Raw genomic sequence first — 12,566 nt, 5'->3', positions numbered from 1 at the left:
TTTCTCCTAGATTCTTTGACCAGAATCCAGTCCCCAGGAATAAAGGACTGGAGGGTGGAAGTGGCTATTTCTGGTAATGCAGCCTTCACCGTCTGTGAAACTTGAGAAAACACATTGGACAGGTTTTGACAGTAAAACAACATCCTATCTTCACACAAAGATGTGGAAGAAAATTTTCTTGGCAATATCCCCATGTCCAAATTAGGAGACCTGCCACACAGCACTTCAAAAGGACTGAGATTTGCCTGTGTCCTTTGTCTCAATCTCATATAAGTGAGAACAATAGGTAGAGCCTTCACAACACTTGGCTAATTTTCAATTCAAAGTCCCATTCTCAAACCTAAGTGCTTAACTACATGAACTTCATCAAAACATCCAACAAAATCCAAAGAATTGATCTTCTGACTTCACCTGATATACTAGCAGTGACCATCAGCTAAATATTCTGAATATCAAAAATGTGACATGATGGTTGTGGAAGGTCTGATTACAGGTCAATATTTCATAGTTTCAGAAAACCCAAAAAGAATTTCAAAAATGGTCTAATCTGTGGAGATATAAAATTTCACAAAAGAATCAACACCATAATTTCAGAGAGGTTTTCATAATGTGGTCTTAGGGAGCTATGCACCATTTATATAAACAAAGTACAACGTCTCTCTCGCATTGTCACTAAGTCCTCACTGGAGGTATGAGCTACCCTTTTTCCCATGAGTGCTAAAACTTTTGGAACTCCATGTTACTTTATTCTGACATTCCCCTCTTCTGGCGCAGGGTCCAACCCATGCGACAATCCAGCAAAATGTTTGTACAAAAATGTTTTAGTAACCCAGATCATATAACCTAGAACCAAAGAAATGAATTCTGACATAACTATGTGTCACTATGAATTTAACGAAAGCAACATAAAGAAAATCCAGATGTTTTTAACTGCAATTCAGTTCCATTAACTACTAAACACAAACTTTAGTTATTCAGTTCATCAATGTCTCACTTAGAAATTAGTCACATATCATCCTGATTTGTCTTGTACAAAGATGAGTATTAGATTCATGGACATCTAATGTAATTTGGATGAATAAACCCTACAAATTGAATCTAATAAATAATTCCCACCAAGTATAAAGTCATGACTCAGATTCTTTATCAAAAATATATTCCTTACTTTTGGCATATCTTGAATTGTCAGCTAGCTTAATGGTACCAGGGAAACTTTCAATCTAATAAATCACCAATGATTCTTCATGCAAAACTAATTCTTCAAACTAGTTTAAACTATTTCATTAACCTTTTAGTAATAAAACACATAAATCTAAAAGTCATGCTACATCCTTAATCATTATACAAAAAAAAAAACATGTTTTTAAGGCAACAATCACTACAAGCACTTTGATTCTATTGCCTCTTAAACAGTGTTAAAACTCAGGAATGGAGGTGCTGAGCGTTACCATGACAACAAAGGCATGAACCAACCTGGTAGGTGGGCGGAGTCAGGCAGAACTAACCTTTGATTGGCAGCCTCTGGGTGGACCCACAGTTTATTCATCCCATCCCACATTAGTGTAACTTAAACTGCAAAGCTATTAACATGCACCTACCTGAGAAACAAGCTGCTTCTTAACTCTCCTGAAAACTCAAAGTTTTAATCAATCTGGGATTTAGAAACATTATTCTAAACATGGATTATTGTTTCATGCAACATATATAACAAACATTCATTCCAACAAAACAAAGACAAAACATCAGAGACAGACAAATGGCCAAATTTGAAGCTTCAAGAATTCAAAGAAATTTTTAACAATCTCTTTTCAGAATATGTTTTCTCAGCCATATCTTTTAATGCTATAATTGATCAATTTTGTTATGACAATCGTCAGGATCCTTTTTTAAAAAATGAGTGCACATAGTCCAAAAAATCCCAAAGTATTTAGAAGCACAGCAACAGTTTTCTCTTATATGAATCCAAATTTACTGATGCTGAAATCTTTTGCTAATTCTTTGTACTGTAACTCTGTAATAATAACTACAGTCCTGAGAGTTATTGTTATAATTCTCTTTTAGTTTGACTCAATTTGATCACAGCTGTATTGCAGAATTTCAGGTTAAATGCAAAGAAGTATTTTTATTCAATTCAATTCAAATTCAAAGATACTTTATTGATCCCCAAGGGGAAATTAGAAAAGTCAGCATTGACATTTTTATGGTATACCCAAACAAAACAAAAACTGCAGTGTTTGACTTAATCAGAAATTAAGATAAGAAGCTTGTCTCCAAACTGGACTTTTTCCCACATAGTGTTTAAAAAAGAACAAACATCATTTTCTTTAATTTGGCTATTTAAATTTTGAGAGTTGGGGAGAAAATTATTACTATAACCCCTCTTTAATAATCCAAATGCTGATAAATGTTCCAATATTTTATCTCTTAGTAATCTGAAATCACCTTATGTACCTTTGTACTCATATGGGTCCTTTAATCTTTAAACCCTAAGAAATCAAACAAGGAGACTGGAGTTTAAGCCAACCATCCTCTTACTGTTAAGAGGGCCTTTATTTCTTTTCTTTTCCTAAAATGAAGGATTTTACTTGTCTTGATTCTGTTATAAAGAATCCTAGCCTTGGTTCCAAAACTAAACTCTTCAACCCCAATCTGTGTTCCCCAGAGTAGAAATTTTGAGTATTATTGCATTTCAAAGCCACCAAATGACTGGAACTCATCGTTGACTTAGATCTGTTTTAATAGGTAATCGGTCTACCTTTAATTAAATATTATAATTTTATGGACCCAAAATCTATGGCTTACGGGCTTCAGGAGTCCAGGAACCACAAGTTGAGTACTACTGCATTGAACAATGAATTTACCTCAGATCATATTTGCTCCTAACCCAGTTAATAATAAGCTTCAGACAACATTATGCTAAAAAGCCAAAAACCAAACAAAAACCAGATCTGTTTTAAAATAAAGAAAAAGCATGCTTAAAAAAAACTTGTTACTGTGGTGGAAAATAACTCCACGGTTCTGAAGGCCTTTTTATGCAGAGTCTTTTAGGAAGCATGAGATTAGTTTTTTTGTGTGTGGTACCACTGTCCAATCAGATTCTTTCTAAATAACCCAATTTTTCATACTCATTTTAAAGGTTTGTTTTACCAAGGGAAATGTGTTTAACAAAACCAATTACTCTCAAAAGTTTTAAAAGTTTTTAGCTAGTGATATCTTAGAAAACAACTAGTGTTTTAATATTTCTATGCAACACAGAACTGATCAGGTTTCTCTTTCCTTCTCCAAAGGGAGAAAAAAGAACCTGCAGAACCAAACCTTTCATAGTTTTTGTCAGGACCTGATATAAGGTACAGTGTAAATCAACACGCTGCATGAATCAGAAGAGGGAAGAAAAAAACCTAATATAACCTCTTCCCAGCAGCTGCTGTGAAAAACAATGAATTTGTACATTCCATAAGCGTCAGTTAGCACTTGCGGACAAAAACTGCACCAAACTGTAAGTACTGTGTCAGAGACTGTATGAAGACCATCTGTAGTAGAACTAAGCCTGTTTTAATGACATCTCTACCCATTAGATTTATGGGAAATCTGACAACAGAAAATTATACCTGAAAGAGAAACCCATCAGGTTTTACGCATTCGCTGGGTTTTAAAAATACTCCTTCATGAGATCTGTCCTGAGAATAACATAGAAACTCTTGGTTACTGCTGAGTTTTGGAGATGTTGTAACTTCCTCTGCATTTTCATAACTTTTAATAACTATAATAATTGACCCTGAATATTCCACGACAAAAGAGAACTTGTTTCTCTAAAAGAATTAACCGGAAAGTATCAAATGAGTTAAGTTATCACCCTTTTAAAGATACTTTTCTAACTCTATAATAATATTTTAACCCGCTATATCTGTCCACGTCAAGCAAGCGTGTCACATGAGCAGCGGTTAATAAGCGTTCTTCATTGCAGAAAATAGGAAAAGATTTATGCAAATGTGTGTGTGTTTGTACGTTACCCCCATCAGTTTCTTAATCGCTCCAGAGTCAGACTGTCATGGCACACAGTTCTCTATCAGTCCAAAAAACAACCAGGCCCTTCCCAGGTCTGTTGGTGAGACATTGAATCATTCAATCACCCCAACATGAGAATTATTTGCATTTTAAGCTAAATTTAAGTGTCATTGTGCATTTGTTATAGCGTTACATAACCTTAACTTTCTTAAAATTGGTATTCCTTCTTAGTGCACTTTAAAATGTCTGCTTTTAAATATGTGAAATTATTAATGGGTAAGTTGAAGATTGTCAGAAGTATAAATATTAGTTGTTTCATAATTTAGGTTGAATAACTGTTTCAGTGTTTTTAAAGCTCTGTTTTTCATTTGAATTTTCAGAGGCAATGCCAATGGACACAGAGGTATATGAAAGTCCTTACGCAGATCCTGATGAACTGAGGAGCTCCACTGTGGATCGCAACCAACTATTCTTGGAGGATGGAGAATTGGGTTCAGGAAACTTTGGCACTGTCATGAAAGGAATCTACAAGATGAGAAAGTATGATGTAGTCATTTGGTACAAACAACATTAGCCCTTCTGTTTATTCATTCAGAAAGCCATGATTAAAAACATATTTAGTGTTCTAATAAGTGTTCTGATAAGTGTGAGATTTAAAAAAAAGATTAAATTTGTTCTTCATCACTTGCCCAAGGAGTTTAACGTGTTGAGCAATGGTGTAGAAAGAAAACAAAAACCGCCCAGGACAACCACATTGAGGACTGTAACCTCTGCACTTGGTGCACCCTCTCTACTATCTGAGCCACACAGCACCCCAGTTTAGCAACTTTTAACTGTCAGTCAGTCAGTCATTTTCTACCGCTTATTCCATAGTGGGTCGCGGAGGAGCTGGTGCCTATCTCCAGCAGTCTATGGGCGAGAGGCGGGGTACACCCTGGACAGGTTGCCAGTCCATCGCAGGGCAAACTTTTAACTGAAGAATGACAATTTTTATCTTCCTGAACAATATTCATCCCATCCCTTCAGATCGAATTGAAACTTCACCATGAGTTAGAAGTAAGTACAACATCAATAGTTCTTACAGAGCTCGGAGTTTTAGCATAAAGACTGCTGTAGAGAGGGTGAAGTGACAAAAAAATATACTCTTGAATGAGGGCTGGGTGTGATGAGAGCAGATTTAGCACATCGGTTCTGTGGGGCTGGCATGCTTCTGCAAAGTCATCAAACAATATGAAGCATGACCTGCCACATTAACACACCCACGATGGGTTAGCAGTGCTCTTAATACCAATATACAGTACTGTACAAACGTTTTAGGCACGTGTGAAAAAATGGTGTAAACAAAAAATGCTTTCAAAAATGGTGTTAATCATTTATTTTCATCAATCAACAAAATGCAATGAATGAACAAAAGAGAAATCTAGATCAAATCAATATTTGGTGTGACCACCCTTGGACTTCAAAACAGCATTAATTATTCCAGGTACACTTGCACACAGTTTTTGAAGGAACTCGGCTGGTAGATTGTTCCAAACATCTTGGAGAACTAACCACAGATCTTCTGTGGATGTAGGCTTTCTCAAATCCTTCTGTCTCTTCATGTAATCCCAGGCACACTCGTGATGTTGAGATCAGGGCTCTGTGGAGGCCATACCGTCACTTCCAGCAAATCTTGTTCTTCTTTACGCTGAAGATAGTTCTTAATGACTTTGGCTGTATGGGTTTGCTCACTTGGCATTTTGTAGATTCATAAAAATAAACAACAATCATTTATATTTCCGAAAGGATTCTTTGTTTACAGCATTTGTTCATACCTGCCTAAAACATTTGCATAGTACTGTACATCATGTTGCAAAAGTATTAATTGAACATGTTCACATTTTGTCACACAACCACCACTAAATTCAGTGTATCTTAAAGGGATTTTAAGTGATACACCAAGATAGAGTAGAAAAGAACTGTGAAGCTGAATCAAAGCAATGCATGGTGTTCAAATATTTTTTAGAAATGCAATTTGAAGCTTGGCATGCATTTATATTCTGTTCACAGAATTAGTAATATGGTCTGTCTGTAATTTAATCTCAGCATAAATAAAGCTGTGAAGGTCTCAAAGGCTTTTTAGAGAACATTAGGGGAAGAAAAGCATGATGAAGACCAAGGCAAACAGCAGGCAGCTCAGACATAATGTGGAGAAATTCAAAGCAGGGTTAGAAATAGTATGGCAGAACTACAAACCTGCCAAGACATGGCTGTCTTGTAGAGTTATGTAATTGGAATATTTGATGTAACAACAAATCAGGAGGGTTCCATCAATCTGTGTGTCAGTGGCATGGCAGTAAAAGACAGGTTGCACTGGTTGCTTCTGGTTACAGTCTGTTTTGTGATGTTCCCTATTCAGGTAAAGCTCAACCTTGTGAGAGAGATCTAATTGCGTTGTAGTATGCTGTTATAACTCTAGTATTAAGCATAATACTTAGACACTGTTTACATGAGAACGTTTTCTGGTCAAAATGACAACGGCGCATGTTTTTGTTTTTCCAGTGTAATGGTTTGAAAGTGTCCTGGTCTCTGTTGTCATGTAGGTGGGAAATGGGTATCTTTCTAACATAAGGGCTGCTAACCTGTTTAAACTCTACTGAAGACAAAGATATCAACAACAAAATGTTGGATTGCACATTACTTAATTGTGCTGGTGATTCTTTTTAATCTAATGACAGTTCTCCAACAAACTGCTTATTTTCTCCCGTTTTGTAAGCAGGCCTTTTTTTCTAATGTTGTTGAGTTTCAAAGAACATACCTGCAACTAGTGACGTGGTGGGGAAATTACACCATTTTCACATCTCTGTTGCAGTGTGAATGAAGGCTGTAATTAGAACCTCATATAGATGTGTTAACAGAAACAAAAGCTTTCAATGGATTGTTGTTGTGTAAACAGAACCTTAGTTTACCTTAGTTTATGAAACAAAACAACTTTCTTTACGTTTTGTCCTCACATGAATAATTGGAACCACAAAGAAAGCATGCTATTGACCAAATTACCATTGGTCTATACCAAAAACGGAAAAGTAGCTAGCAAACAGCAAAAATCTCATTGTGCAAAGATTCTTTAGAAGCAAGAAGACATTTTGTAAATGTATGTGCAGGTTCAGATAGATCTTTAGAATAAATGTTCTTAAATGACTCATGCTTCAGGTGATTTATTGTTAGAGTAAAGTGGTACGTTTCTGAACCTTCACTGTCTATAAACTCCAGATTTACAAAGTATCAGTTGCTGGCAAAATAAACAAAACATCCAATACTGCTGAAATATAGTAGAAATTTTAAGATCAGATCGAAAGAGTTTTAAAATATGTTTGCTGGCAGGGAGAATTTAAAGAGCTTTACGCGAACATTACATCCATCACAGTCAGGCTGGTGCTAGCCATTTGCGTGCCCTAAGCGCTTTGCTACGTTTTTTGTCTACTACAGTAAAACACTCTAAAGGTCCTTTCTGTTTGTCTCTGTCTCTCAGCTTCTACTTAGTGGCACACAGAGCTGAGTAGGAGAGGTGAATTGTAGGCTGGACAGAGTGGAGCTGTCTCCCCAACTTTTTAATAAATGGGAGAAACGGCTGGAACAGAAAGTGAAATAACGTTGGCGCATTAAAAAACGTAAATGGTGCATTAAAAAAATGTATAATGTGAAGCCATCTACCAGAAGGAACAGAGCAGACTGTACCACTTGAAGAAGCTTAGAACCTTTGATGTTTGCAGCAAGATGCTGCATATCTTCTATTAGTCTTTTGTGAAGAGTGTGATCTCTTCTGCCATCCTCTGCTGGGGAAGCAGCATCAGAGGCAGGGACTTAAAAAAGCTCAACAAGCTGATAAAGAAGGCTGGCTCTGTTCTGGGTATTCCTCTAGAACCCCTAGAGATCATTGTGCACAGAAGGATTCTTCATAAAATGAAGAACATTAGGGACAACCTTGAGAATCTTCTTCATCAAATTTCCCTACAACAACAGAGTGTCTTTAGTCAGAGGTTCCTTTCGATCCACTGTAAGACAGAACACTACAGGAGATCCTTCCTGCCGACCACAGCCATCAGCATTTACAAGTGCTCTTTGAAGAAACCCGTATAATATGAGCTACAATGATATTTAATCATGGGAGTAAGAATTTTTGAATTTAATTGAATTTAACACTGCTGTTCAGAGTAAATCATTACTCATGGGATCATTTTCATGTCTTTGTTGCTTTTGCAATTATAATTTTTCATGTTTTTCATTTCTTCAAAGAAGTTCGGTTTTGCTTCTGTTGTGAATAACTGCATGTGAAATTATGCTTTGCTACGTATTTTGTCTACAACAGTAAAAAAAACTGGGGCTGCACGGTGGTGCAGTTGGTAGCACTGTTGCCTTGCAGCAAGAAGGTCCTTGGTAATCGGGGCCGGGGGTCTTTCTGCATGGAGTTTGCATGTTCTCCCCGTGCATGCATGGGTTCTCACCGGGTACTCCGGCTTCCTCCCACAGTCCAAAGACATGCCTGTTAGGTTAATTGGTTAATCTAAATTGCCCTTAGGTGTATGAATGAGTGTGTGCATGGTTGTTTGTGTGTTGCCCTGCGATGGACTGGCGACCTGTCCAGGGTGTACCCCGCCTCTCGCCCATAGACTGCTGGAGATAGGCACCAGCTCCCCCGCAACCCACTATGGAATAAGCGGTAGAAAATGACTGACTGACTGACAGTAAAAAACTCCAAAGTTTCTTTCTCTCCCTCTCAGCTGCTCCAAACACCACTCACAGCTGCTCTTAGTCAGCCAAGTAGCAGTGGTGGACAGGAGGCTGGACAGAGTGGAGCTGTCCCCCTGTCTTTTTAAGAAGAGCTATATAAGTTCAGTCCATTTACCATCTTTCTAAGAGTATATTGTGATCAACTGTATCAAAGGCAGCACTGAGATCTAAAAGAACCAGTAAAGATACAAATATTGACTGAGGCCAGGAGAATATCATTAGTGACTTTCACCAGTGCTGTTTCAGTGATATGAAGAGCTCAGACACCTGACTGAATCTCTTCAAATAGATCATTACTGTCTAAATGCTCACACACCATTTTCTCAAGAATTGTAGATAAAAACGGAAGACTGGATATAGGTCTGTAATTTTTCAAGTCATCTCGATCAAGCGAAGGTTTCTTAAGTAAAGGTTTAATTACAGCTACTTTAAAAATCTGTGGTAAATATCCATTTACTAAGGATAGATTAATCATATCTAAAATGGAGCTGGTAATCAGAGGGAACACTTCCATAAATAATTTGGTTGGGATTGGGTCTAACATACAAGTTGAAGGTTTAGATGAAACTAATATGTTTGATAATTCAGGAAGCTCCACAGGATCAAAACAGTCCAAACACAGATCAGGTTCTGCATTTATTTCCAATGTTGTCTCACTTGCTGAGGATGAAGTAATCATCTTTGGGAGTATGTTAAAGATATTATTTTTAATAGAATCAGTTTTATTTAAAAATAATTCCATGAAGTTATTACTGCTGAGAGCTAAAGGAATGGATGACTCAACAGGGCTATGACTCTGTAAGTTTAGCAACTGTACTAAAAAGAAACCTAGGATTATTCTTGTTCTCTTCTATTATTGATGAGAAATAAACTGTTCTAGCTACTAGTGACAATAAGGGCCTGGTGTGCGGTACAAATCACTGCCGTGTAAATGTAATTCTTTACCCTTGCTGGCTTTAGTACATGTCTGATCCATTCAAATTTAAAATCGATGAATGATTAATAATCCTGGGCAGTGGTGATGGCTTTAATATGTATCTCAAAACATAAATACTGAAAAATATTTTAACTTTACTGGTTAAAACTCTGCAAAAGGGCTTTGATGAAAGTGTTCTTTTATCTCTCTGTGTCTCCGTAAAGATGCTGAAGGTCCGTGCTTCCTTTAAATAAATATTTCCACTAATGTTGGCGGATTTTATCAGTGTATTTGGACGCAACCTAACTAAAATACAGGGGTTGGACAATGAAAGTGAAACACCTGTCATTTTAGTGTGGGAGGGTAATGTCAGCATACCACCAAGAAGGACGAACCACATCCAACAGGATTAACTGTGGATGCAAGAGGAAGCTGTCTGAAAGGGATGTTCTGGTGCTAACCCACCAGAACATCCAAAAAACATAAAACCACGGCTGCCCAAATCACGGCAGAATTAAATGTACACCTCAACTCTCCTGTTTCCACCAGAACTGTCCGTCGGGAGCTCCACAGGGTCAATATACACGGCCGGGCTGCTATAGCCAAACCTTTGGTCACTCATGCCAATGCCAAACGTTGGTTTCAATGGTGCAAACATGTATTGTTCTCTGATGAGTCCACCTTTACTGTTTTCCCCACATCTGGAAGAGTTACGGTGTGGAGAAACCCCAAAGAAGCGTACCACCCAGACTGTTGCATGCCCAGAGTGAAGCATGGGGGTGGATCAGTGATGGTTTGGGCTACCATATCATGGCATTCCCTTGGCCCAATACTTGTGCTAGATTGCCGCGTCACTGCCAAGGACTACCGAGCCATTCTTGAGGACTATGTGCATCCAATGGTTCAAACATTGTATCCTGATGGCGGTGCTGTGTATCAGGATGACAATGCACCAAAACACACAGCAAGACTGGTGAAAGATTGGTTTGATGAACATGAAAGTGAAGTTGAACATCTCCCATGGCCTGCACAGTCACCAGATCTAAATATTATTGAGCCACTTGGGGGTGTTTTGGAGGAGCGAGTCAGGAAACGTTTTCTTCCACCAGTATCACGTAGTGACCTGGCCACTATCCTGCAAGAAGAATGGCTTAAAATCCCTCTGACCACTGTGAAGGACTTGTATATGTCATTCCCAAGACAAATTGATACTGTATTGGCTGCAAAAGGAGGCCCTACACCATACTAATAAATTATTGTGGTCTAAAACCAGGTGTTTCAGTTTCATTGTTCAACCCCTGTATATCCAAAGTACCTTGTTGATCATTGGCAAGGGCTTCACAGTGTTGGTGGTTCAATATAGTTTTACTGTATTACATTCCTAAACATGATAGTTTGGATTTTTGGTGTATGTTGTCTAAAATCAGCCATTTGCATTTCCTGTACAGATGAATTGACACACAACATTTTAATGCAGATTTTTTTGGTTTGTGTTAGAACAGAGAAACCAGTTGCTGTTAAAATTCTGAAGAATGATGATAACAACCCATCAGTATGTGAAGAAATGTTACGGGAGGCAAATGTCATGCAGCAGCTGGACAATCCTTACATCGTTCGGATGATTGGTATCTGTGAGGCAGAAAACCTCATGCTTGTCATGGAACTGGCTGAACTGGGTCCACTAAACAAGTTCCTCCAAAAAAACAAGTACGTAATCAACAGGGAAACATCTGTTTAGGCATTTTCTTTTATCCTGTTTATTCCAGAAATATAATAACACAAACCAGTTTTCTCTTAAATGTACAACGGGGAGAACAGGTATTTGATACACTACTAATTTTGCAGGATTTTCCACTTGTAAAGCATGTAGAATGCTGTAATTTTTGATCATAGGTACTCTTTTACTGTGAGTGACAGAATCCAAAACAAAAATCCAGAAAATCACATTGTGTGATTTTTTGTAAGTAATTAATTTGCATTTTATTGCATAAGTATTTGATACATCAGAAAAACAAAACTTAATATTTCATCATCATTCTTTGCATCCCCAAAGAATGATGTTTCCACCTCCATGCTTAACGGTAGTGATGGTGTTTTTGGGGCCGTACTCATACTTCTACTGGCAACATTTCAGACATGTGCCGCCTTGCTGCTTGGCTGTTTTCCTGTAGCCCATCCCAGCCTTGTGCAGGTCTGCTATTTTATCCCTGACCACAGTTATCTGGTCTTGGCCATTGAGGTGGGGTTGGAGTTTGTTTGATTGAGTGTGTGGCAGGTGTCTTTTAAAAAGATAACAAGTTTAAACAGGAGCAGTTAATACAGGTAATGAGTGGAGGGTTTCTTAAGAAGAACTAACATGCCTGTGAGAGCCGGAGTTCTTACTGTTTGTATGATGATCAAATTCTTAAGTCATGCAATAAAATGCAAATTTATTTCTTAAAAATGTGATCACAATGTGATTTCCTGGAGTTTTGTTTTAGATTTTTTCACTCACAGTTGAAGAGTACCTATGACTGAAAATTAAAAACTTCTACATGCTTTGCAAGTGGGAAAACCTGCAAAATCAGCACTGTATCAAATACTTGCTCTCCCCACTGGATGTTTAAACGGTTCTGAACTTTTGCAATAACAGGCCTAACTCACAGTAACATACTTACTTGGTACCGTATACTGTTTAACAATTGAATATTACCAAAAAATCTTTGACATGCTCTGCTTATTTTAACAGATATTCTGAAGGTAAACTCATTCATATTTTTTTGTGTTAGTTTTGGCCTTGAAAACACATCTCATAAACTTTGATAGGAAGAAAAAAACAGAGCTTCACATTTTAAAAATTCAACAGTTTGTTTTCATTGTGTTGCTAGTTATATTA

General features: G+C 37.5%; 1 protein-coding gene across 6 annotated transcripts in view; it reads left to right on the top strand.

Annotated features, from left to right (window-relative positions):
* Nucleotides 1-12,566, top strand: part of syk (spleen tyrosine kinase) — a 116,075-nt gene that overhangs the window by 96,919 nt on the left and 6,590 nt on the right. For all 6 annotated transcript variants that reach the window (XM_047372472.1, XM_047372468.1, XM_047372471.1 and 3 more), the window contains 2 exons: nucleotides 4,386-4,545; nucleotides 11,189-11,398. In XM_047372472.1, coding sequence (XP_047228428.1) covers nucleotides 4,386-4,545; nucleotides 11,189-11,398 — 370 coding nt within the window. The remainder of the gene's footprint in view (nucleotides 1-4,385; nucleotides 4,546-11,188; nucleotides 11,399-12,566) is intronic.

Source organism: Girardinichthys multiradiatus, chromosome 8 (assembly GCF_021462225.1).
Source record: "Girardinichthys multiradiatus isolate DD_20200921_A chromosome 8, DD_fGirMul_XY1, whole genome shotgun sequence".
NCBI classification, from domain to species: Eukaryota; Metazoa; Chordata; class Actinopteri; order Cyprinodontiformes; family Goodeidae; genus Girardinichthys; species Girardinichthys multiradiatus.
Note: the sequence above shows the minus strand (reverse complement) of the source record. Positions and strands in the feature narration are given on the sequence as shown.